A 27,363-nucleotide genomic window follows, 5' to 3' on the forward strand; every position below is an offset into this window, starting at 1 on the left:
AGTATGCAGTTGTTTTTAGGGCCTAGAAATGGCATAGATATTGAAATTGTTTCTTTTTCTTGTGGTCTAAGGAAGTAGATCATAATCCAGATTTGGGGTCCTTAACTTTTGTTTATTGGGAACCCTTTGGGACTCCTAGTGATGTCCTTCTCAGAAGAATTTTTTATAAAATAATCAAAGGAAATGTTAAATTTCACTTAGAGATTACTAATGTTAAACATGTAATATTTTTCCTCATCCAAGTTCCTGGACCCTCCTGAAATCTGTCAATAGCTCCATTTATCCCAGGGTGAGAACTCCTGCTGTGAATGAATACATTAGTGGCAATGAGCAGGCAGAGAATTCTTTGGCAGCATTTGCTGTCTCCCTGGGAAGACTGAGCGCAATCACGATACTTGGTGGTGCTCTAGAACAGGGTCAGTGAACTATGGCCCAAATCCAGCCTAGCCATTTTAAAAACAAAGCAACCATCCAACCCAGGTGGCCAGTGAGGTCCGGAGTCTTCATATTAAAATAAAAGGAAAATGTTTGACTTTTCTTCCTGGTAGTGTTCTTATCATTCATTTTGGCAAAAAAGATTTAGCAAAGACTGCATTGTTTATGGAGGCATCCTGTACCTGGCCACTCTCTCTTTGCGGCTTTTGGTGAAGCTAGCCTGTCTCATGCTGACCTTCATGGCTCTCCTGGGCAAGATAAGGGATTGAGAGACTGGGCCTGAATAGGGGTTCAGGAATGCCAGCCAAACTTCTCTGCTCTGGTTGGGAGGAAAGAAAAGGAGAGAGAGAAAAGGAGACTTTCCCCATCCTGAATAGAGGATAAGAATGCTGTTGAATACAGGAAAAAATCAAATCCTGGGCCAGGAGCGCTTGGAAAAATGAAACTTGTTTCTTTAGAAGGAAGGTTGTTTATTCTCCTGCAGAACAGAAGCTGGAAGCAACAGGAATAGAGAAATCTTTAATTCCATTTTTTTTTCTAATTCTCTAATTCTGCAGAATTCTTAGAACTTCTGATTTTTCATAAAAGCAAGACTGGGTTTACAGAATTATCTCTTCCTGCTTTCTGTTTTCCTCACCTTGCAAAGGCAATTCATTGAAAAGAATGTAAGGTAGAAGTTTGGGTTCTGCTTCAGCTGATAGGATTTCAAGGTAGAAGGAACAGAACGATGATTTAGTATAGTTTGCCATTTCTGATCCATATTCTGGCACACTTTTCTCCTGCAGACTGTGCCTGGTTTCCCTTCTTTGACCCACTCCCCTCTCTATTCTTCCATTCTCCTTTCCTTTCTTTTTCATGTCCTTCATTTCCTATTTTTTTTCCTCTCCTCTTATGATTTTGTTTCTCTAAGACAAGGAAACCAATTTGTGATTAAACTGGATCACAGGCTTTATAACTAGAAGAGGAGGGACCGTAGACACAATCAAGTCAGGGCCTCTCGTTTTACAGATGAGCTAACTGAGGCACATAGACTTGTGACTAGCCTTGGGTCCCCAAGCACACATAATTCTGAATCCATCTCTCCATCAGAGCACCCAGCTGTCTCATCAAGTCTAACTCTTCCTGTCCCACCCCTCCTTTATTTTGAACACAAGGAAAGTATTCACGGAGGTGAAAAATGGGGTGACCATGTCGGTGTAGCAAGTAACAAAGCCAGCCTTTAAACCCACGTCTTTTGGCGCCAATATTCCCAGATGTGTTTAATCAAAGTAGATACTCCCTCCATTAGTGCACTTGGAAGATCATCTATACCTTAGGGAAAACCTGCTGGAGCTGTTTTGGCCGGAAAAAAATCCTCCTAGTGGCCAGTCCTAGTGATAAATGAACCTTTCCACATTACTCAAGGCCAGTTTTTGGACAGCCAGACAACCCATCTTATTCAGGCCAGATGTGTCCCAGCCTTCTCCATGCCTGATGCCACAATTAGGTATCCAAGGGAGTCCTTAGTGGAGGAGTAACTGTACGATATTCATCTGATTTCTTTGGCAACATGACTGCTAAGGCTACAAGAAGTTGGTGGTAGGGAGCCTCTTTCTTTGGGCTGAGGCAAAGTTAGCTAACATCTTTGTTTAATTTTGCAAAGGCCAGTCAAGCCAAGCCTTCAGTAAGAATGGGGGGGGGGGGTTGTGTTTGTTTGTTTAATCTCATCCTCCAAAGTCCTAAGGAGAAGTTTAAAATAAATTTAAAAGAAGGCTCTTAGTGTCCCCTTTTCCTAGTCACCTTTAGTCTAAAAACCAAATGTTGCATTCTTTTCATCATCAGACGACTTGAGTTTTGCAGACTAATACACTGTGGTTTCTTGTTTTCCCTCCATCAGTACCCATTAGCCTCCCAACCTTTGCTGCATTCAGGGTTTCCTTATCCCTCATCCTTTTGGAGACATTGTGAAAGGAGTGCAGAGTGACCTAGAAGTGAACCATAACCCAGGCTTTTCCTTGGTGGGCATCACCTGCATTCTCCAGCCAACATTTCTACTGGGGAAAACTGCTCTTCTCTCTTATGACTTCTAGTTTTGATCCCTAGTTCTCTTTAAAGAACATTTGACTTTTGGGAATCAACATGAATGATCAATGTGTGAAATGAATAGGCTCGTGTGGGCAGTCATGGGGATGGATTGAAAAACCAGACCTTCTAGTCCTGGTTGAACCCATTGAACCTCTGAGATGAATTGGACTTTAAAAGATTATCCACTCCTTGCAGATCCATCTCAAGCCCATTTGCTCCTATAGCTTGACCTGCCTGCCCCAGTGCCTTTGTATAAGTTACTGGCTGTTCTCTCTCTTTGTCTCTATCTTTTGGCAGCCAAATTATTCTCTTCAAGATTCAGTTAGGTGCCAATTCTAATCTGGTGTCTTTCCTAATCCCTTTATTAGAAAAGTATGCTTTGTGTTTGCTTTTTAAAAACAAGCCATTTTGTTTTTACTGATCTGGAGATGTTTTCTCTTCCATCCCACCCTCCAGTAGAATGTGAGTTCCTTGAGGTGAGAGGCTGTTTTATTTCTGTCTTCGTGTCTCCAGTACCTCGTACATAAGTAGTGTTTGATAAATGCTTATTGAAATGAACCGAATTTTGGCCTAACAGGATGTTGGTGCAAATGGTTTTTTTACTGAATTAGCTAGCACACAATCTATTAAATCAGCAGAGTCTTTCTACCAGTCTGCTGAAACATCTATATAATCTATTAGGGCCAGAGTTTAGGTTGGCAGGTTTGGATCATTTAGCATAGGGGGGAACATCATCAGGCCACCATTTACAGGGATTTCTGTTCTGTGATCTGTTATTTTTTTAAAATTTGGTTTCTTATTTAACAGTTGAGGAAACTGAGGTTCAGAAAGGCTCATTGATTTGACCAAGAACACATGGCTCACAGCGAGTCCTTGTCACCAGAAACATTCCAGAAGACTCTCAGTGACCTCTTCTCAGGGTTTTTCTGGGAATCCCTGACCCCTGGGTTCTCTTTCAATTCTTCCAAACTCTGTATCTCCAGTGGCAGAGTCAGAATCAAAGCTCTGTTCTCCTGATCTCTGCTCTAAGTCATCATTCCACATTCATTCAATGTGCCTTATATGTGGTTCCAGGAGGGATGGAGTCAGAAGCAAATGCCATCCCTTCTCCTCTTTTTTTCTGATTTTTTTTTCCCCCAAAATATTTCCTTAGTATAGATGAAAAGTCCTGATGTAATATTACAATTGCTCCTCCTTTCCCAAACCAGAGAAGGGGTAAGGTGATGAGTTAGTTAATAAGTGCTGTTGTCTTTGAATTCCCCAGACTGTGTTCATTTTATTATTCACCATGTCCCCCAATTCCATCTCCCCTTTATTTAAACAAAATAGTCTACCCTTTCTTGACTGCCTTTTCTTTCATCAGGAAAGGAAGAGGACCAAAGTATGGTAATGGTAACCATTTTTTTTCTTCAAGAACAAATATTGGAGAACTGTTGATAGCTCAGCCACTACCAGCTCTTTTTATATGAAAGTTGTCAAGTTTGCTAAAAATGCTTAGGAGATGACAGCTGCTGTTGATCCTGGAAATGGTTCATATCAGCTCTGATTATCCTACATTTCATCATTCTCTTCCCCTTCCATAAGTATCTTGCTTTCATCTCCCCCACCCCAAGATGTTTTCTTCCTGATTCACCTGAGCAGCACTTAGGTGCTCAGAACCTAGTCCCGGGGGAGAAGAAAGACGGCCTTGGAGTGGAAGAACTCCCCCATGGTCAGTCTAAGGGTGACCCATCTGGATTGTGAGGATGGAGCACTCAGTCTGGTCCTGGCCCAGCCGGCCGCCAGGAAACCACCCCCTTGTCTCGGAGAGGTTCAGAGCCACACCAGCCCATTTTCTGGGAGCACTTGCTTTTGTGAGCCCCCCACTTGACCCATTGAACCCTGAATCTGCTCGCCTATCTTAGATTCCCGGGGAGAGCAGACAGCCTCCATTGTGGGCTTCAGGTTGGGCTCTTGCAGCTGCTTCTCTTAAGTCTGGTTCCGCCGGAGGCCAGATGTTCTAATGAATGGGTTGGCATTGCTTTCCTGCAAAGATGATTGCTCCCATCTGCACCCTGTGCACTGCCATCCCTGCTCTTAACTCCAAACAGATAATACCTTCAAACATGCGGTTGCAATTTATTGGCCTTATAAGTTAATTTTAGTGGGTGTGCAATTGATTGAAATCAAAGCTTAATGAAGGCCAGAGTCTAGGGTTAGGCGATCAGGGTGAGGAATGATATTTTGTTTTCTCCATTGCTCCAGGTCTGAGATAATCTTCAAAGGCTTTAATTAGCTTTTCTAATCAGCCCTTTTTTTCTGGAAAAGGAGGTTTGCAGAGGAAAGGCTAGACTCCCTCTGGCAGTCCTGAAACTGCTCCACCAAGAAATAGCTAAAATGTTCTGAGCTTCAGTCAAGTCTTCCACACAGCCAGTGTTTGCTTTCCCCCAGTCTGGCTCCAGCCCTCAGTTAGGGCCATTTGAGCACCTTGGTGGTCTCCCTGTTTGCCCAGGCTCCTCTCTCTCACCACTTCCCCTACCGTTCTTTTAGTTGCATCTTGGAATCAGGTTGAGGTTGTCTGGGGGGCATTCCTCATCTATAGAAGCATAGAATATGGAGGCCCCAGTAGGGGCAGGCCCTGCCCTTCTTTGGAGATAGAAGAATTCGGGGAGAAGAAGCAGTTCTCTTCCTCTTTCTCCCTCTCTCCTCTCACTCTCCTTCTTCTCCTACATTTTTCTCATTGATTTGATTCAATATTTAATTAAATATATGTAGCAAATGGAAGCAAAAAACTAATATACTGAGTAATAGTTAAGACGTGAAAAGATCTTGTCAGGCTCACCTGGTACACTGAAATTAAACAGGAATATCAATAGCATTTATATAACATTTTAAAGTTCACAAAGTTCTTTACAAGGAAGTAGGTCCTATTACATCCTTCCTCTTCCCTCCCTTTCCCATTTTATAGATTAGAAAACTAAGATAGGTAAGTTACTTTTACCCATACACAGGATTTGAATTCAGATCTCCTCCACTCTGGGTCTGGTCCTCTATCTATGTCTTAAAAATAGAAATGTAAATTCTGTACTTCCAGAATCCGCTTCACAACTACAAAAGGGAAGAGACCCTTGTTTGCCTGAGATTAGTTGTGAGCTTGGAGCGAGCCAATGACAAGAAGCAGTGGGCGGCCTCCAAAGCTGGAGAGGAGCCTCCCTGGGATGCTGGTCAGGCTACATGTGTGGAATTGCCTGGGCTTCTGAGTGCCCCAGCCTAGGAAGGTTGTGGGGTAGGCAGAGCATCCCTGCAGGCTAGTTGAGAGGCCTGGGGGAGGGGGGGATGAGTGGGTTAGTCCTGCCTGGCCTTAGGACAAAATGAGAGAGAGTAAAGCTTGTAACACTTCAGGAACAGCAGAGATGGCCGCTGAGGGGGCGACCTGGAGTGCCCCAGGAGAGCCTGGGCAGGTCGTGCAGAGGAAGCTTTTCCAGGGAGGGCTCAGGCTGGACAGTCTCTGACGTTCTTCCCTTTGCTGAGACTGTGAAGTCTGGCTACAAGTGAACATCCACATCTCCGTCTCCGGGTTTTTGTGAGGGCCCAATAGGAGAAGGGGAGTTCTTGAGGTGATCTGCCACTTCCCAGCTCCGCTGCCAGCCAAGGCCTCTCTCCCAGCTCCTTTAGACTGCCATGGCTGGTAGGAGCCCCTGCAGCTGAAGGGGAGCCCGACCTACAGGAGCCTTCCTGGAGGGGAGGGCAGCAATTGGCATGGCCCCCCACAAAGCATTGGAGAGTCACAGGTGGTCCTCTCACACAAGGCGCCAGTGCCCTGCCCTCAGGTGAGGGGCTTACAATCCCACATCCGTGTGGTAACAGCCAGATTTGGAAATGCTATCAGCAGGGGAGTATGGGAAGTAACTCTGAGGGTATATGTCACAAGGTGTTGGCACATCATAGACACGGAGCGTTAAGGGGCTACGTTGTGTTATAGAAGGGAAATACAAGAGTCCTGGTTCCTAAACCGTGGGCTCTTAAAAATTTGATAAGACCTGTCAGGGATCAGTTTCTTCTATAAAATGGAATTAATGGTGCCTTCTCAGCCAGTCCCAGAGAATTGTGAGAAGCATTTGAGAAAATGTGTGCAAAAACACTTCAAAAAAAAACTCTTGCCATAACTGGTAAGATTTTCAAGATTTCAGGGCTAAGTGAAACTTGGTGAACTTCATTAGTCGATCCCCCTCCTCCAGCTTCAGGCTGTTCCGTACTTTGTCCTGACAAGAGAGATTTCAATTTCCCCTGATTCCAGAGACCTCCAGGGAAGACAGTTCCTCTATTTCCATCATACATCTGTTGCTCAGAGAACAAGTTGGTTTGTAAAGTAGGCTCTGGGATCCAGCTTGTCAGGGGTATAATTAGTATTTTGGTTTTGACATATATTATTTGTCTTCTCAGCCATGCAGAAAGAGAGCCTCTGAGAACACGAGGTGCCTGCTGTGGGGCTTCCCAGCTTTCTAAGCAATTAGGCAGCCGCGGCGTTAAATGTTTGCCTCAGCATTGAGGTGGAAACCCAGTTTTCCAGGGAAGGGAGACGAATGAGCCAGAGGCAGAGTCAGGTCTCCTGCTTTGGAGGGAATGATATTGGAGCCAGTTTGTGGTTTTCCATTCGCAGCTTGGGTTTGAGGAGTGAGGGGAGAAGCAGCGGGTCCCTTGAGAATGCTGGCCCTTGTGACTTGCTAACATGTAATAGCTTGACTCCCTCCACTACTGCCAGGGTAGTCTCTACCCAATTGGGCATCCCTTCTGTACTCTAATGGAGGCTGCCCTTCCTCTAGATTGCCTTCTGCCAGGAAGAAGACCATGGGGGAGTAGGAAAGTAGTGAAAAGAAGCCCATTCACCTTGATATGCTCCTCTGAGCCCAGCATTGTAAAGTAGTATCCTCTTTTAAACATTCCTGGGTTCCTCAATCCAAACAGTCAGCAGTCATGCTTGGAACCGTGTGGTGGGAGAATAAATCCAACTAGGGCTAGGGTGAGGGGGTTTCTCCCTTTTTGGTAGTTGGAGTAACATCTGCCTCCTTTTCTCCTCCTGAGAACCCTGAGACTGGCCCAGAGTGGTCTCCCATGAGCCACTTTGCTGAAGTGTTAGTGAAGTTAACTGTAATGGCTCAGTTGTCTCCTGGCCCTGCTAGAGCCCAGTCTGAGGAGATGGCCTGTGACAAGTTGGTATCTGCAAGGGCCCCACCATCCTGCCCCTAGCAAGATCCATTCATTCATTTACTTGATATTCTCTTGGGCTCCTTCAGATGCACCATCTGGAAGGGTTTGATTTCTTTTTCTTGCTCCCTTCCCCTTTTCCAAATGGCAGCGTGGGGGGGAGAAGGGGTGTAGCATCAAGAGCAGGGTTTTAGGGGCAGAGAGACCTCTATTGGACTTCCTGATCTGTCACTGTCTTACTGCATAACCTCAGCCAGTTCCTTAATTTCTTAGGTTTTCCATTTTCTGACCTTAAAAAACAAAGGGGTTGTACTGAAACTCCACAGTGTCTTCTGAGTCTGTCATTCAGAGTCCTTCCTCTCCCTATCCCCATTTTCCCTTCTCTTACTCCTCTCCCTTCACCTTCCCGGGTTAATCAGTCTCCATAGATATTGCTTCCTTTGATTATAGTCACTAGAATTTGACAGTATCAGAACTAAATAGAGGGAAAAAGCCTATTAAACATGACAGTATGGGACCTGGATGCCCCTGAGGCACAATAGAGTGCTTGTGGGTATGACTTCAAATTTTACCTCTGACACACTCACTAGCAGGTGGCTGTAGGCAAGTTTTTTAATCTCTCAGATCCTTAGTGTCCTCATCTGTAGGATGAGAATAATAATTCCTGGGCTGCCTGCTTCCCACAGGACAGTGAGGCCCAGGTGAGATAGCACATGGAAAGTGCTTTGTGAACTCGGCTTTTAATAATAGCCTTTTAAAGTTTGCAAAAGACTTTATGTAAATTAGCTCATTTGATCCTCACAAAAAACCTGAAAAGTTAGAGCCACAATTATCCCCATTTCATAGCTAAAGAAACTGAAGCCAAGAGAGGTGCAATGACTTGCTCAGTTCCAGAGCTCACTTCTACTTGGAGCAGGCTCCCCGGGCCCAGTGCTTGGTCCCCTGGACTACCAGCTGTGTCTCATAAAGACTGGCTTTTAATAAATGCTGAATTGAACGAAATATTAGGATATTTCTAATTCAGGCAAATCATTTATAGTTAACTGAGCTAGGAGGGGGAAATGGTGGATTTCCCTGCACAAAATATTGTTGGGGAGAGGGATGAGTGCAGCACAAGTTAGCACTGTCACCAAGAACAGTGACACGTCCCAAGTCCTCACTTCCAGAAAGCAAAGCTTGTTTACCAAAGATTGCTGCAGAAAGAGATTTATTTCTCTTGAAGAAAAGTAAAAGCTGTGCAAAAGATTGCTGTAAAGTACTGCAGCCGCGGTCCAGATGTGTTCTTGTAAAGCATGGCTGGCATCGCACTTGCACATGCCTAAGCGGATCGGTATGTTTGCTTGGGGCTCGAGCTATTGCACCTGTGGGTGCTGGAAAAAGGTGCCATAAAATACCTGTCCCGAGCCCACAGGCGGCCACTGGCGCAGGGTCACTGACTCGGCCGGAGCTCGCAAACACTGAATGGATTGTGGATGTGGTCCGCCCCAGGGCAAGTGTGGGGCTTTCTCTGCTTTCACAGGTGCCAAGTTTACTTTTTGTGATTGGCAGATGTGAAATCATGCTGATGCAGGAAGCAGCATCTCAGATTTATATAGCGGCCTTCCGGGAACAGTTTAGAACACTGGGGTGCTGCCATCTGGGCACCATGCTCCGGCGGAACACGGGTGAGATGCCCTCCTACGCCAGAGGAGGGTGACCAGGGGATGAGAAACTGGAGCCTACCAAGATCTTTTAAGGCAGTTGGCAGCGTTTTGTCTGAGAGAGAGAAGGCTGATGTGGGACGTGGTCTAGAACAGTGGCCGTCTCCAGAGGGCAAATCTGGGGATTAGTGAGTGGAGTTGATGAGGAGGCACATTTTAATTCAGTCTAAGGAAGAACTCCTTTAAAGTGGGAGCTTCTGGAGGTAGGTAGCAGATCCCTGTAGTTTGAGGGGTTCCTGCAGAAACTGAATGCTCTCTGCTTGTTGGGAATGCTCAAGAGAAACTTAGAGGCCCCCTAACCTTGACCTCCTGTGAGAGTCGTGTGAACTCTCCCTCAATTCCCAGTGTTGAATGGCGCATTGAGAAAGCAGGAGTCAGATGCTAAGTGAGATGAGCAGAACCAGGAGATCATTATACATTTCGACAATGATACTGTATGAGGATGTATTCTGATGGAAGTTGATTTCTATGACAAAGAGACCTAACTGAGTTTCAATGGATAAATGATGGACAGAAACAGCTACACCCAAAGAAAGAACCCTGGGAAACAAATGTGAACTATTTGCATTTTTTATTTTCTTCCCGAGTTATTTTTACCTTCTGAATCCAATTCTCCCTGTGCAGCGGGAGAACTGTTCGGTTCTGCAAATATGTATTGTATCTAGGATATACTGCAACATATTTAACATTTATAGGACTGCTTGCCATCTTGGGGGGGAGGGAGGGGAAAAAATAGAAACATAAGCGAGTGCAAGGGATAATGTTGTAAAAAATTAACCTGGCATGGATTCTGTCAATACAAAGTTATTATTAAATAAAATAAAATTTAAATTTTAAAAAAAGGAAAAAAAAGAGAGAGAGAGAGAAAGCAGGAGTCAGCTCTGCCCAGGGCCCTGTGCTGACCACGATGACAGAAACTGGGAGAGCAGGGGGGTGGGTCAGAATGGAATCCAGACCTCTGGTCATTGTCCACAAGCGTTCTCAACCCAGGCTCGTCCCCCTCCCTTTCCAGTGTGAGCACCTCTTGCGAACCAGCTGTTCATTCCCTTACTTGAGTCCTTTGGAGTGCCAAAGAAAGGGAGGGGCTGGGCAGCATAGGCAAGAAAGGGCATCTCAAGGAAGGCAGCAGCAGCCGTCCCTCAGAATGAATTAAAGGGTTTAGTGGGAAATTTGCCAGTTAGAGTGTGTGCCCATCACATCTTGGGATCCCTAGCAGAGGACCCGCCCTAAATACCCGGGTTCTGAGCCTCGTTCTGCTTTCTAGTTTTAACTTCTCTTTAGAGTGAGGTGGCACTGTATGGTCTTTAAGGGCTCTTCCTGCTCTGGCATCCATTCATTCATATTCTCAAGGCCCTGATCTTCAGTCTAACCGTGTACTTCTTTCTGGTTCCCTACAATGGGCAAATGTCACAGCTCTGTAGCTAATAAAAATGAATAGTCACCATCCAGAGAAGACTATCTGTCGCCTTATCCCACGTGTCTTGGCATAGAATTTGTAAGACGAAAATAAACCTCATAGATCATCTTGTCAGTCAACCAGCCAACATTTATAAAGAGCCTCTCGTGGTCAGACAGTGGGTTAAGTACTGAGGCTGCAAAGAAAGGCAGAAACACTGTCCTGCCTTCAAGAAACTTACTATCCAAATAGTCTTTTCCATTTCCCCCTTCTTCCCCTTCACTATAAAAACTCTTTCCTGCCTTTTTATATAAAATAATTTACCCCATTCTACCTCTTTCCTCTTCTCCCAGTGAACTCCTTTTTCTTACCCTTTAAATTTTATTTTTTTAGATATCATCCTGTAATATTCAACTCACACCCATGCCCTCTGTCTCTATATATTCCTTCTAATTGCCCTAAGAATGACAAGATTTAAGAGTAGCAGGTATGATTTTTCCCATATAGCAATGTAAACATTTTAACCTTATTAAATCCCTTATGATTTCCTTTACTTGTTATCGTTTTGCTTTTCTCTGGCGTCTTGTCTCCAAAAATCAGATTTTCTGGTTCAGCTCATCAGGAATGCTTGATTTCAGTAGAAATCCATTTTCCCCTTGAAAGATTATATGTAGTTTTGGTGGATTATGGTGATTTTGGGTTATAATACTAGCTCCTTTGCCCTCCAGAATATTCGTCCTTCCACTCCTTTAATTATAGAAGTGTTTAAATCTTGTATTATCCTGACTCGAACTTTATAACATTTGAACTTTTTATTTCTGGCTGCTTGCAATATTTTCTGTTTGTCCTGGAACCCAGGGATTTGACTATACCATCTCTGGGAGTTTTCACTTTGGGATCTCTCCTAAGAGGTGATTGGTAGATTCTTTACCTTCTGGTTCTAGAATGTCAGGGCAATTTTCCCTGATAATTTCTTGAAAGATCTATCTAGGCACTATTTTTGATCATGGTTTTCAGATAGTTTTTTTTTTTTTTTTTTTTCTGAGACAATTGGGGTTAAGTGATTTGCCCAGGGTCACACATAGCTAGGAAGTGTTAAGTGTCTGAGGCCAAATTTGAACTCAGGTCCTCCTGAACTTCAGGGCTGGTGCTCTATCCACTGCGCCCACCTAGCTGCTCCTAGTCCAATAATTTTTAAATTTCTCCATGAAATATTTTCTAGACCATTTATTTATATATAATATCCTTTCCTGCCTTTTTATGTGAAATAATTTACCCCATTCTACTGCTTTCCTCTTCTCCCAGTGAACTCCTTTTTCTCACCCTTTAAATTTTATTTTTTTAGATATCATCCTGTAATATCCAACTCACACCCATGCCCTCTTTCTCTATATGTTCCTTCTAATTACCCTAAGAATGACAAGATTTAAGAGTAGCAGGTATGATTTTTCCCATGTAGGAATGTAAACATTTTAATCTTATTAAATCCCTTATGATTTCCTTTTCTTGTTTATCTTTTTGTTTTTATATAAAAATATATAAATATATTTATTGATAACTGTGAAGTCATTAGGTTCCATTTGTCCAATTCTGATTTTTGATGGAATTATTTTCTTCAGCCAATCTTTTATTTCCTTTTCCATTTGACCAATTCTGCTTTTTAAAATGTTCTTCTCTTCAATGAATTTTTGTACCTCTTTTAACATTTTTAAGGTTTTTTTTTTCCTTCAGTATTTTTTTCAAACCAAATTGACTTTATTTTCATGAAAATAATTGGACCCATTTCTTTTCCCATTCTCTTGCTTCATTTTAAAAATCCTTTTTGAGCTCTTCCAGAAATACTTACAACTTTAGATATAGCAGTTTTAGCTTTTTTATCATCTTCTGAGCCTGTTTTGATCTTCCTTGCATAGTAACTTTGTGTGGTCAGATTGTTTTTTTGTTGTTGTTTGCTCATTTCTTGCTTATTTCTTGACTTTCAACTTTATAAATTGAAGTTGGGCTCTGCTCCCAGGGTACCCCAATCTTCATGGTTTTTTGTACAGCTGTTTTCAGAGCTAGTTCTGGGGATCTGAAAAAAACCTTTTTTCAGTTTTTCCAACATGCTCTGTGAGCATTCACAAGCATTCTTTTCTACTCTGGAATTCTGACCAGGGTTCCCCAGGCCTGCAACTTAGATTTGAGTGTGAACAGTGCAACAGAGCCTTGCACCCAGTGCCAGCAGAGGGACCCTTGTAATCTCCCGACCAGTTGTCCAGCTTTGGAAGCTGGACAGAAAAGTTTGGAAGTAATCTTAGAGAAAAAGTACTGGCATTAGTACACGGAATAATAGGGAAAGGCTTCTTGTAGGTGGTAGGATGTTATCTTAGACTTGAAGGAAGCCAGAAAATCCAGGAGGGGAGAGATAAGACAGAAAGTTCCAGGCATGAGGGAACAGCAAAGGACTTAGGATATATGTCTTGTACAAAAAGCAGCAAGGAGGCCGGGGTCACTGGCTCACACAGAGTACAGGGTAGAAGGAAAGGTGTAAGAAGCCTGGAAAGATAGAGAGCTAGCTTATAAAAGAGTCTTAAAAACAAATAGCATCTTATCACTGAACTTGTGTGAACAGAAGGGCATTGTGGTCAGACTGAGGCTTTAAGAAGATCGATTTGACAGCTAAAGGGAAGCTGGCCTATAATGTGGAACGGCTTGAAGTAGGTAGAGCCCCATCAGGCTCTCACAGTAGGTAGTCCGGGGCATGGTGGAGACTGACCCCAGACTAGGGCTATGTCAGAGGAGAGGACCATCTCTAGGACTTGGCAGGACATTAGGTAATGAGAGATAACTGGGACCCGAGGATGGCACCTCTTTTGTGAACCTGAGGGACTGGGAGGATGCTGGTAATTACTTAATGGTAATAGGGAAGTTAGGAGGAAGAGGAGGCTACTATAAGACAGCCAGTTTAAGATACCCAATTGGCAGTTGGCAATAACAAGACTAGATGGAGGCCAGAAAAGAGGTCCAATATATGATTGGAGAGATCGTAATTAAATCCACAGGAGTTGATAAGATCTCCGTATGAAAAAGTATATAGCAAATTATGGTCTTGAGGGCCAAGCCCTGCTTTTGTACAGGAGCTAAGGATGGCTTTCACATTTTAAAATAAAGCTTTATTGTATTTCAAAATACCTTTCCTAGCTGGAAGCCCTGCAGAAATAGGCAGTGCTCAGCAGGAGTTGCAGACTAGTACCTGGAATAGCAGAAGAGAAGAGGGCCTAGGATCATGCCTTGGATGAAGACACAGCAAGGCCTGAGGAGAAAGAGGAGAACCGGAGGCTAGAGTCTCATTGCAAAGGGAGTGTACCAAGAGGTGACACATCCCCTAGGAGAGGGCAGGAGCAGAGCAGGGAAAAGGCCTGGGAGCCGGCCAGGGACCTCATGCAGTAAAGGGAAATGTCCTCAAGATCCATAGCCACCAGAATTGGGGCCAAATGAGCCTCACAGAAAGACGTGACTAAATGATGCTGGCAAGAGCCGACCCCTCATAAAGAGATCTGAAACGATAGGGGAAAAGGTTTCCTTGTGTGAGCTCAGGTGGAGCAGACTCTGGCTTTGGCCCAACCTGCCAAGTCCCATCGATGTCGCTCCTGGCTTCCTCTCCTGTGTTCATACTTTTAGACTTGGTCAGAGCTTTTTGTAAGACCTGCATTTTGTAAGAATTGTTTTTTATATTTTTGAATAAAATTTTATTGTGTTTTAAAATGTAAAAAAAAAAAAAAAACATTCTTAATTCCCAGCTGGACAAAAAATTGGGACAGACTGACTTTGGCTCTTGGGGTCATTTTCTGATCCTTGAAAGGTGGCTGCCTCCTGTAACCAGGCAGCCTGTCCTGCAGTGTAGAGTTTCTCCTCATCTTCCATTTGCAGTAAACTTTGGCTACCCAAATGACCAAGGATCAGGCTCCAGGATCGTAGATCCAGAGCTGGAAAGAATCCCAGAGGCCTGTCTTTGCGAGTCCTTCTCCTCCTTTTCCCCTAGCTCCATAATGTTATTTTCTGGAATATCAAGCATCTGTAATTGTGGGGGTGGGGGTGGGGGCAGGGGATGTGTGGATGTGATTCCCACACACAAACAGATCAGAGACTCGCATTAGGGAGATTCCTGGGGATCCGAGAGACTCACAGCTCCATCAGCCAGGAGGCCAGGTCCTTCCTCTGTCCCCATCTAATTCCCCATCCCTGCTGTCTCTTATACTTGGCACATATTGGACACTAAATAAATACTGCTTGATTTGGCTTCCTTTCAGAAGAGTCTAAAAAGCAGATGGAAGGAGAAAAACCCCTGAGTCTTATAGACCTGGGATACTTTGAACTTGTCTTCAGGCTCTGTCCAGTCTTTGCTGGAACCCAACTGCATGTCATTCGTGAGCCAAAGATGCAAACAAGCCCTCTAGACATTTCTGGCCCCAGCCCAGTCTTGGCAAAAACTGCAGGACGGGGTTTTATGTGACCAGAAGGGTGACATTGCGACCTCAGGAGCCCTCAGCGTTTGTTTCTTGGGCTACACTAGGAAGCCAGCTTCACCCAACCTTCTTTAGGCTAAGGTGGCGTTGCACCAATCAACCAGTCTTGTTCCATCCTTCTCCTTTTCTACTTGTATTTGATTTATGGATCCAGCCAGTCACTCTCTGGTGAAGTGAACTAGAAAGACAAAATGTAAGGGAGACTTGACAGTGCTCCCTTTTCCCAAGGCCCAGCCGTGGTTCTGGATGGACTGGCCCGGGAACTGGATAAGTCACACTTAGAGCTCATATTCTGGAGACAGATTTCCATCCTGGGGCTTTAAGCACACCTCAGTTTCAGACACTTCATAAAGCTTTCTGAGCCTGAATATTTTCGTTTCTTCTCACTTCCGCGAAACAGGTCATTCTGAGTGTGAAGCATTAGGTTGGAGGGCTTCGCGCTCAGCCCACTCCCTACACCCAGAACTATGTGGTTAAGGATTAATGGACATAAAATCTGTGTATGAGGCCATTATATTATTCAGGCTGGAAAAGTGATTTTCATGGGCTTGTGGTAGAGACGAGCCTTACTGATGAATGAGGCACTGGCTAAACCCCTGCGAAGACTGAATTTTAATTGTGCTGTGGATGGTAAGGATAATGATTCACATTTCTGGAGTGTGAGTTTTAGACTCAACAAGTACCTTCTCCTCAGCAGGCAGCCCTGCTGAGAGGAGAGGGTGGAAACGTTAGCAGGCATTTTACAGATTGAGGAACCGGCCTGCCCTGCTCGTGGTCACGTGGCTAGGAAACAGCAAAATGAGAATTCAAACCTAAGTCTCCTCTTTCAGCTCAGTCTTGGAATCTCAGTCTTAAAATAGATTTTATTTGCATATCTGCTCAGGGTGCATTTGGTGAGAGTGCTGTGTCTCTTCTGAGAGCAGCCGTGGTTCCTCTTCTCTGGGCTTGGAGTCAGAAGAGGATTTCAGTGACTTGCAGTGAGTCACTTCATTCTTTACCACATGAATAATTCTAGTGTTCTAACTCTTGTAACAGTTCCTTAACAGAATACACATTTCTCTGAGAAACCTCCATTTAAAATAAGTTATCCATCTTTACAATCCGTCTGTATTGGGTATGTTTCTGATCTATTTGAGTCATTCCAAGGCTCTTAAAGAAGGGAAAACAGACCATTGCTGAAGGAGGAGGGCCTCTCTGTCCACGTTGCTCCCCTCTTTCCCTCCTAGAAAGCCAGTGAAATTCTGACACTCTTGGGCATTGGCAAAACAGCCGGCAGGCTTCGGCTCCTACCTATCCCAGCGTGCCCTCAACACATGGCTGCACTGGATCGTTTCCATTGACATGCAAGGCCCAAGAGGGAGTCATCGGCAATGGCCAAGCCGCCTGATTGAAATGGCATGTTAGCATTTAAACAATATTAATACTATTTGACTCATTAAATATACAAAGGCCGGTTTAAGTGCTTCCATGTGTGTGCTGTTAGCTCAGGCGGGAGCCTCGTCAGATGGCTTCATGTGGTTTCAGACAACATTTTAGTGCATTCTTAAAATACCCACAAAAGCCTTTATGTAAAAACTCATAAATGTGAACCACATAAAAATTATTTTTTCCCCTGTTCCATGTCATTATGATCAAAGTACAGTAGGTAAGAATAAATTTCCAAAAGCTTGTTGAGGTCCCTCTTTAATTAATGTTTCACGCGCAGAGCAAGCCTATAAACCATGTAATAGGGGAACTGTCTGTAGACCCTATAATAATGATTCTGCTAGTTGTCTTAGAGGGAGTGTGCTTGGGGAGCTCTCTTGACAGCACTTGTTGGGCTGATATTTCTGGGTGACTCCAAAGTAGCCTTTTCTGATCTCTCTCAGTCTCTTCACCCCCAAATGTCAGGCAGGTTGGATTTCGTGATTTCTCTGGGCTGCAGCCATCCTTTCAGGTGCTAGAAATGGCAAGACTATTCTAAAAAAGTCAGGGCTTTTTGTTACAGGTTGGCTACTCTGATTCCAAAGAGGTATATGAGCTGGCTTTAGTGGGGGAGCTTTGGGAAGACACCAGAGATGAAATAAGCTCTGTGGACTTTAAATCACTCTATAAATACATAGTATTATTATTTCTTACTCTGTACTTCTGTGGCAGTGATTTTATCATTGAAAACTAAAGAGAAGTCACTTTGTCTTTGGATAACATAATACTTCATCTTTGATCTGGTGAGAGGTACTGAGTGTGGAGGGGAGGGAGAAGTACCAGGAGGCATGAGAAGCTTCTCATAAAAGACAAGGGAGAAGTGGAGAATTTTTCCCTTTGCCAGGCCACAGGGTGGGGCATTGAATGGGAAATGACCAGTTCCACCTTATAAAATGTCGACACACTTCTGTTTTTCTTTCTGGACATAAACAGAAAACTGGGACAGGGCAAAGGGAGAAAATGGAGGCTACCTGGAGCTTTGGAGGGCTGTCAGGCCCCCAGGATTCCTCCTGGTTTCCTTCCAGGCTAGTTCCTCCCTCCCCATTTCCTCCAGTGTTCCGGTGCACATGGGGTTAGCATCTACCCAAGAACAACACAGTATCGGGGATTTGGGAAGTTGAGTGATTGGCAGCCCTCAAAGACTCAAAACTTTAAAGCTGCAAAACTGTTTAGGGAGCCGGCTGATGAAAATGCCAGCCGGGGTCCAACCCATCTTTCCAATGTGGCCTTGTGGTCGCCGGGCCAAAAGTAAGAGGGAGTTACTGGCTCCTCCACTTCCCCTGGCACGTAAAGGATGCCACAGTCATAAAGTTGTTTTTCTCCCTTTTGACTTGGGGCTGCCCTCCCTACAGGCAGACTGGATGGAAAACTCACCAGGTTTTAGAATCCAGTGATCAGCCGCCTAAAGAAACAGTGTTAACGAGCTTGTTGTGGGCTGATTCAAGCTAATTTGGTCATTATTGTAGGCTTGACTAATAATTTAGCTAGCTGGCTCAGGGAGTCATTAAAATCTGACAAAACAGGCAAGAACACTTGCAAAGCTTATGGTGCTGGATTCTCTGGGGCACTGTAAAATTCCAAGTCTATAATGGCTTCAGCTTGGAATCCTTGTTAAATCTCTCTTGAATGTGCTCCAGGAATACAGGTGACATGTCATGGGAATGCCCCTATGCACACACAGAAATGACCCAGTTTATAGCCAGAACCACATTTGGGTATGCACGGTTCTCAGGACGGCTGCATTCAGATTAGGATAGCCCCCTCTTTAGGTCCCACTTACCTTCCTGAGTCGTTACTCTGAAACACTAAGATCATTGGGGATTTCCAAAAGATAACTCAGAAGTGCTAGAACTGGGCCTCAATGGTAGATCTGATTCTTGACCATTAAGACCTACTCTTGGGAGGGTGGGGCTGATGAGATGCAGGTGCATAGATAAGCCTGCTGAAAACGTGTCAGGGATTATCAGAGGTATTTTGTGAGGTCTGTAGGGTGCGGCCATCCCTGGGGCATAGTCAGGAAGGACAAGGCTTCCAAATATGATTAGATGGACCACAGCAGGGACAGCCTGGCCTGAGGCACAGGGCAGAGGTTCAGAGGCACATTTTGACTGGAGTCTCCATCACGTGTGAAGGGATGAGGTTGGGAAGAGTTCCAGAGCCAGACTACTGAGGGCCTTCCATGCCGGGTAGAGGAGCTTCAGATCTAGTGTTTCCCCCTTGATGTGAAGTTCCTGGCCCCCCCCCCAAAAAAAAAAGTAGAGTCTTTCATTTCCCCCAAAATGGCCTCTGAGTGTTGTAGATGGGATGAAACGTCTGTCCCCAAAAGGCAAAATAACTTTCTGCTGAACATAGTTCCTTCGAGTGATAGCTGAACAGCAGATCAGTTATTTGGAATGCCAGTGGAGAGATCAGAGGGCCAAGGTTCAAGTTCATTAACCAGCTGTATGATCTTGGGCAAATCACTCCTCTCTAGACCTGCATTCCCCCAGCTGTAAAATAGGAGGTGGGTGGGATGGGGTTCCTTCCAGCTGTGACATCCTCTGGTTCTAATGGGTTTTCTTGTGCCCAAACTGTAATTAGAATGCATTCGCTTGCCCTTTCCATGAGATTTAAGGCCATCTTTTCTCTTGATGTTTGTGAGCTTGAACCTTTTTTAGTATCTGATTTTAAATCCACAATAGAGTTGATGCTGGACTTGATATGGAGCAGGCAACTTTTCTGTTCAGGCAGAGAAGGGTGCTCACGGGTACATGAGGATTGCAGCTACTGACCATAGCACCCTAGGCCAGTCTTTTAACCTCTCTAGAGATGGATTTGTCCATCTACATAATGAGATGAGTAACACTACCTACTTGTGAAATTAAGTAAGTACCTTGAAGTTTTCTAGCACCAATGTCAACTGTTATTTATTATTATTACTCTCAGGTAAATAAACCAACCTGAAATAGTAGTTGCCGTGATTGACCCCAGTCTCCTGTTGTGACTCCCTTCCCCCTACCTCCCACTCTGCCTTAGTGTCCCATGGAAAATGCACTTGACATCTGCATCTCTCTTGGACCTCTGTTTCTGGCACACTGGCACACTTTCCATTCCTTTTTCTTTTCCTCTATACATTTTATTTTAATGAGAAAGCTTAATCTAAAGATTTTCCAGACTGCCTCAGACAAAATGGGAATGATTTGTTCAGTACAGCCCCAAACTTTGGTCCAGCTTTGGTAACTAGTGACTTTAGAAAGAGCTGCTCTGCTTAATTGGACCTGAGGGCCCTATTTCTTCAGTTGCTTAAAGAATCTCTAACTGTTGAGGTTATTATTGTAACTTTTGTTTTCTCTTCTGCTTCCATAAATTATCTTTGTTATAAGATAGATGGAAATCCTAGCACTATTATCCCCAGTAGGGACATCCTAGAGTCCTGAGCACCCATGAAATGGCTCTTGGCCAAATGAAAGGGCGGCAGGAGGCAGGGAGGCGTTTTCCCCCGGGACTTGGGTTGTGAAGTTGGGCATGGAAGTTTCACATCTAATAGCTACCTGGGCCTCCTTCCCACAGGTACTTTGAAGGTGGTGTCTCTTCTGTCTACCTCTGGGATCTGGATCATGGCTTTGCAGGAGTGATCCTCATTAAGAAGGCTGGCGATGGATCAAAGAAGATCAAAGGCTGCTGGGATTCCATCCATGTGGTGGAGGTTCAGGTACAGACATTGTCACAGCCGATAACCAGCACCCCAGGAAAAGAGGAGGCGTCTGATTCAGGACGGCTAAGCCCCACGATATCCTGCATGGCAACTAATGTGTCTTAGTTTAAAGCAAGGGGCCAGTGGGGTAAAGTTTAAACCTCTGCTAATGCTGGAAAATACCCTGAAGCCATTTGGACAAAGATAAGTCAGAATTCTATAATAGTAATAACACGATAAAGAACCAGAGGGATTGACATTTTTTTCCCTGGTTGTAGACTCTAAGGTGGAAAATCCAGGCCTCTGCATATACCTAGCCCTGGTACTGTAGTAAAGAGAGCCAGGTTGTTGGGTAGTGGGAACGGTGCTCTTTCCCTGGGTCTGGCAGTGACCAGACATGTTTTAGGTGCTGGCTGTGTGCTCGCTTCTGCAAATGCTGGAGAGAAGCCAAGGTGGAAGTTGAGCCTGGCCTCAGGGGCTTCCCTTCTGTCAGAGGAAACATGAATGTATGCACAGTGAAGGCAAACATATAGTATTTTGTATTCAAAGGAGTCAAGAAATGAAGGCATACCAGATTTAAAAATCATTTGGGACTAAAGAAAACGTGTAATTTTTAATCAAACATTTCAGTGCCTACTTGTGCTTAGTGCAGTGGACATAGAGACAAGGAAAGCATTCCCCTCTTAGGAGTTACAGGCACACCTGGAAGGTGTATAAAAATGTGCTGGGACCTGGAAAGGCTTCCTCTAGAATCTGTGTTTGATCCAAGCCTTAGGAGAAGGTCAGAGGTGAGAGACGAGGACATTCCAGGAAAGGGAAAAGGTTGGTACAGAGGCAGAGATGCTACAAGAAAGGCAGTCCGGCGCGTCCATAATACATGAAGTTGGCACGTAGGATGAACTGTGCTTGTGTAGGGTTCCAAGTATCAAATGGAGGATCTTGTATTTGATCCTAGAGGTTTCTTCAGTAAGGGAGTGACATGGTCAGATCTTTTTTGGAGGGTGGGTTGGAATGAGGAGAGACCTGAGCTAAGGAAACCAGTTAGGAGCCTATTGTAACAATTTTAGGTGAGAGGTGACAAGGACCTGAACGTGGGGGATGACCACAGGAATAGAAAAAAAGGGCATGATGTATATGAGTGATGTTGTGGGAACAGAAACCACAGGGCTTGGCAGTGGAAGAGTTGGTAATGACAGAGAGATTGCTACTGGGCATCCTTGACAGAAATAAGAGTTTGGAACGGGGCTTTGTTTGAAGGGAAAGATAATGAAATCTTTTGGACAGAGTTTGAGTTGACAAGAGACATTTTGGTACAGTTAGTTAGAAATGTCCAATAAGCAGTTGTGGAGAATGGGGGTAGGGAGCTGTCACTCAGGAGAGAAACTAGGGATGAATATATAGGCACTAAAGTTATTTCTTTAGAATTAGTCATTAAATCCAAATGGACTGATGAAGTAATAGTCAAGAAGAAGGTTCAGCAAGAAAAGACCGCAGGATGACACTTTAGGGAACCGCAACAGTTAGGAGGCATAATAGGGATAATTTAGTCAGGAAAAGAAAGTGGAAAGAGGTGGTCAGACAAGAGGGGAACCAGAGAGAAGAGACTCAGGAGCCCTGGGAGGAGAAGGTGGTTAACTGACCCAATTCAACATTGAAAAAAAGAATAAGGCTGAGAAGAAGGCATCAGATTTAGCAATTTCAACCTTACTGATAACTTTGGACAGAGCATTTTTATTTGAATGATGAGGTCAGAAACCAATTAGCAAAAAATTAAAAAGAGAGTGAGAAGAGGAAAACGTGACAACTTTTTTCATGTCAATTGTCGGGTCTCTTACCTCAAACAGCCTCAGCTTTGTGTCTTCTGCCCCATTGTCCCGTCCATCCTCACAACTGCCAGTGTGATATTCCTAAGACCATGTCTGTCTCTGTCATATCTGTGTGTCTGTCTGTCACACACACACACATACCCCTACACCTCTACCCTTCAACCCCATTGTCTCCCTATTACCTCCAGAATCACGTCCCTACTCCTCTCAACATCTAAAGCCCTCCCTGACTTTGCTTCCCTGTTCTTTCCTTTTGTCTTCCCTTCTTCCTGGACTTTCATGCTCCTTGTCACACACACCCCCATCTCCGTCTCTTTGAAGGCTTTCCCTCCTCACCCTCAAGTCCCCCCAGACTCCTTCATTGTTTTCAGAACGTGCTCTGATGGACACTTCTCTGAGGATGGGAGACCTTTCTGGACCTCCTGCCCCAGGCCTCCTCCCCACCTGCGTGCATGTCATCTCCTTGCATCTGTGTGCGTCAGCACTCACGAACCCTCGGGGAACACCGGCCGTCGGGGTGACTTGCTTGGTGCCTGCAGCCCGCCTTCGCTCCTGCCAGGGGCCGCCTGGCACGGGCCCCCTCTGACTGTGCATCTCCTCTCCCCTCCAGGAGAAGTCCAGTGGCCGCACTGCCCACTACAAGCTGACCTCCACGGTGATGCTGTGGCTGCAGACCAATAAGTCGGGCTCGGGCACCATGAACCTCGGAGGCAGTCTCACCAGACAGGTATGCCTCCCCAGTGCCCCCACCCGCAGGCTTAGGTCAGCAAGCTCTTAGCCCCACACGCAGGTGGGTGGGACTTGGGCCCTGCTCTCAAGACTCTTAAAATCTAAGGGGGGAAGATAAATTAGGAAATGCTGTGGAAGAGGTGGATCAGAGTTTGGCCTGAAGGAGGGAGGGTATTCAACAGTGAGAAACGGGGATGGAGGGACCCATCTCTTCTGCCCTCCTCCCCCCTCCACAAGATGCATTAAGCAAAGGCGGTGGTTGAAGGGAACAGTTGGTGATAGAATGTGATTCAAGAAGTGCTGGTCAGGTCCTTCTGCCACTAGCCTGGTGCCCTCCCAGGTGGACCGTCGAAGAACTAGAAATACCTAGACTTTTCTTGGCCATCAAAGTCAGTGGTTACTAGGCCAAAGACACCTCCAGAGGCAGACTTGTCCCTCCTCGTTTCTACTGCGTGCACAGTCTTTAAGGAGAGCGGCCTCCTCTCGCCTGGAATCTCTCCTTGTCCTCTCCGGCCCTTGGGGGACTCCTGAAGAATGCCGTTCCCTCCACCCCCTCCTCCTCCTCCCATCTCCATTCCCTGCCACCTGGGGAACTGGTCCGATTTCACAGATTTGTGTCCGCTCCCTCCATCACTCACTGCTCTAAACTGTTTATAATAATTACGCCTGCTTTACAGCGACCTGGACAAATATTTAATCCTTGGCCTTCCTAATAGTTTAAATCAGAGCTGTCAAACCATGGCCAGAGTCGGGTTCCGGGCCTGGCGTGTGGGCGGCCTGTGCCAAGTTAAACTGGAGGCCGATGAGTGGCTGTCCTCAGCACACCTTGGCCGAGACTGCCTGGCCTGGTCCACGTGGCCCCTGCTCGTGGGGCTCTTAGGAGGAAATGGGCGCTTCTGTCATCATTTTGACGCTGTTCGTACAATCTTTCTGAGAGACATTACAGATGAGGCTGCTCCCCAGTGTGGGTAAGGGTAAAAAGGAGTCAGAGCAGGGGGGAGAAAGCCATGGGGGCAAGCAGGTGTGACCTCTGGAGGGCCCACTGAGGTGCACCACAGTGGTTGGGGAAGCCATAGGCTTTTAAAAGGCGCTTTAATGGGAGGGTCCACATACTGAAAGTCAGCTTGGTCTATTGGGGGGGAGACGCCATGTTTAGAGTTGGAGACCTGGGTTTAAATCTCAACCCTTGCTACTCTTATGACTTTTGTTGGCAAAATTATTCCCTCTGTTTGTTCTCTGTAGTCCTTTCCATCTCTGAAACCTGAAAGTCCTGTCTCTTCAGAGTAGTTGCAAGCTGTCTCTTACAGAGCCCAGAGCAGACGCAGAGCTGCTGTGGGAACAGGGAACGGTGTGGGCCGTGTTCCCGAGAAGGAAGGGCCTGAGCCAGGGAGGGTCTGAGGCACCATCGGAACTCGGGGCTTCCTGACTCCAGGCCCAGCGCTCTGGCCACCAGGCCCCTGGCTGGAAAACAGACCCCTGGGGAAATGAGAACGTAAACACGCAAGATGATGGCTCGCAGACCTGGCTGGGGGGGCTTAGCTACAAGGGCTTTTAGAGAGTGTGTCATCCAACCACCCCCTCATCTTGCAAATGAGAAACCTGAGCAGAGAGCGACCTGGACAGGCAGCTAATCACTTGGCCACACAGGGGTTAGAGCAGGCCTCTGGACGCTGAGCCTGCAGCCACAAGCAGAGGCCGCTCATCCTTGTGGGGCCTGGGGCTTTCTATCGCCTCCCTGAGTGCTGCGCCCTTCCTTGTGGGAGCTGGCTGGCGGGCTGCAGCAGGTGTGCCGGCTCCCCAGGCCTTCTGACCCTTTTCTCATGTCTTGGTGTAATGCTGACACAGTGGTTTGTGTTCATGAAGTCAGCGGTCTGTCACGTTGGCTCGTCCTGCACCCGGGTCTTACTGGGGGATAGGCCGTGGCTGTAAATTGCCCATACCAACATTGCTGCTTTTGAGTTTGGGCTCAAGGCCTCAAGGCCTGTGTTTAAATCCTGCCCCGGCCTCCATTAGTAGTGTGACCATGCGAACAAGACACTGCCCTTCTGAGCCTCATTTTCCTTGTCTGTAAAATGGGGGTCATGATCCTTGTGTTGTCCTACTTCGGAGTGGTTGGGACACTCAGGAGCCCTTAGATAAAAACCTGGGAGGCAGAAGGCACCGTTTCTGGGGAAATAAAGAAGTTTCCATCTCTTTTCAAGGTTGGTAACTGATGGTAGGGGCCAGATCAGCCTTCCTTCAGATTTCACAGAACCTGAAATGGCCCCCTAGGGAGCCCAGGAAGATTTGCTTGAGGTCATTTGTGGTCTGCACCTCTTTCTAATGGTCAGACGGAGCTCAGGCTCACTGAGTTCCTGGTATAAATCTTGCTGATTATTGGCCAGAACATGAGTGCCCTGAAACCTATACTTATAGGCACCTAAGTGAACACATGGGTATCGCTAGGACGCTTTCCTCCCTCCAAGTAAAGACTTAGCACTTAGAAGTACAGCAGACTGTGGTGATTAGATCCCCCCCCCCTTCCCAAGCCAGACTCTCCCATTAAGCTGTCCCAGCTTTGGCCCAGACCTAATCTAATTAGAATTGCTGTTTCTCCTTTCCCTACGACCGTGCTGGTTTTGGAACGGCATTGAAAAGATGAGCCTCCCAGGTGCCATGTGCTGGGAGACAGCCTGGACCCTTGAAGATCAATCTTAGTCGAAGGTAAACGGGCCAAAGCAGAGGAGCTAACTCAGGGCAGTAAAGGCGGGTGCCGGAGGCCGCGGTGGGCACGAATGGCCTCCCCCGCTCCCCTGGAGAGCCAAGCAGGGCACCCACCACCCCGCAGAGCTGGAACACCAGGAGGCTACACTGGATTCGTGTGTGGCAAACCCAGGACAACCTGACACAAAGGGGAGCATGAGAAACATTTCTGCTGATCCCACCCCATCGGAACTGTCAGAAGGGAACTCCCTTCGGTCCCAGGAGAGCCAGGCTCTCTCGCTAGTGGCATGAACCCTCCCTGAGCCCCTCGCACCAGTGCCTCATCCCAGATTCCTGAACGCCAGGCCCCTGCGGCCTTGAAAGCTGGAGAGGAGCCGGTGGTGAGCCCCAGGCCCACTTTTTCAGGAAACTTGTCAGTGAGTTGGCTGTGGCGACATTTTCTGTCCATAGGAACTCTGAAAGACTCTCACCTCAGCTCTCAAGGCTTCCTGTGTCACTGGGGGCTGGACCTCACACCAGAGACAGCCAAGGAGCTTTAAGACACATTGGCGATTGCCGCTCTCCCCCAACCCCCCTAATGCGGAGGGAGGAGGGGATGGGGCCAGGTGAAAAACTCGTGGGTCACGAGAAGTGCCAATGTGTTCCAGAGGAAGTTACATCACAGGGTCACCCGTTGTGACAGCTGGGGTGTGGGAAAGAAGAGAGAAGGCGCCTCTCAGGGAGGGAGCCAGGGTTTCCGATCGGGAATGGCTCTGCAGATGTGCATTTGATGTTTTTTTCAGACTCTAAATATTTAGCAGTGAAGGTGGAATATTCTGCCGAATGGAGAGATTAGGCCAGTCCTTTGCAAGCTGAATTTGCTTCCCACCCAGCAATAGTCACTCCATGATATATCACCAGGCAATAAAACACCAGTGGAGACCCCCAGCCATTTATCATAGCATGGAAATCCTCCCTGACTTGTGCTAGGCAATTAGGCAAAACCATATATTTTCAATGAGCTGGAGAAGTCCATTACTCCCTCTTCCAGATGTGGAACAAAGGGAGGGCTGGGGCAGGAGGAAAGGCAGGGGAATGTATTATTCACTAAGGGGAGTTTAAATAGCTGTTGTCAGACATACCTAGTGTTTAATAGAATTGTCTAGTTCAAGGCTAGCACGTGGGGAACTTCCCAGGCTGAACCATGGTGGGCATTGAGGGGGCCAGTGGTTGATCATGGTGAGATCTTCTAGAGGTTACTGCTGGGTGGCTAGAAGTTAGTTCTGTGATCTTTTGAGTGAAGAGAAAAGTCTGTATTAAGGAGGAGGAATCATGGCACTGTCCACAGAGGACTCTTAACTCTGATCCGTCCTCCAGAACCACATATAAGAGGGAGGAAGGGAGGGGGAGAGAAAAAAGAGAGAGATACTGGTGAACTCCATTAATTGCTGTTAGAAGTGAAGATGATGTAAATGCTCCAGAATGTCTTGAGAATCACATTGAAATTTGCCTCTGGGGTGTCTGTAAAAGTGAGTTGCACTTTACCTATCCTGAAAGCTGAAGCGTTTGTAGCATCATCTAGACCGTGTGTCCCAGGTCATTATTCTCCTTCATTTGTCTTACATTGTGAACTGGGAAAACCTCAGCATCCTGCAGAGCACCTGTGAACCCACGTGGGGCCTTTTCCAAAGTCTCTCCCCCCCCT

General features: G+C 46.0%; 1 protein-coding gene across 3 annotated transcripts in view; it reads left to right on the forward strand.

The window, feature by feature from the left end:
- Positions 1–27,363, forward strand: part of CAPZB (capping actin protein of muscle Z-line subunit beta) — a 169,502-nt gene that overhangs the window by 130,974 nt on the left and 11,165 nt on the right. For all 3 annotated transcript variants that reach the window (XM_051988380.1, XM_051988379.1, XM_051988378.1), the window contains exons 5-6: positions 20,298–20,439; positions 22,858–22,974. In XM_051988380.1, the coding sequence (XP_051844340.1) occupies positions 20,298–20,439; positions 22,858–22,974 (259 nt within the window). The remainder of the gene's footprint in view (positions 1–20,297; positions 20,440–22,857; positions 22,975–27,363) is intronic.

Source organism: Antechinus flavipes, chromosome 3 (assembly GCF_016432865.1).
Source record: "Antechinus flavipes isolate AdamAnt ecotype Samford, QLD, Australia chromosome 3, AdamAnt_v2, whole genome shotgun sequence".
NCBI lineage: Eukaryota > Metazoa > Chordata > Mammalia > Dasyuromorphia > Dasyuridae > Antechinus > Antechinus flavipes.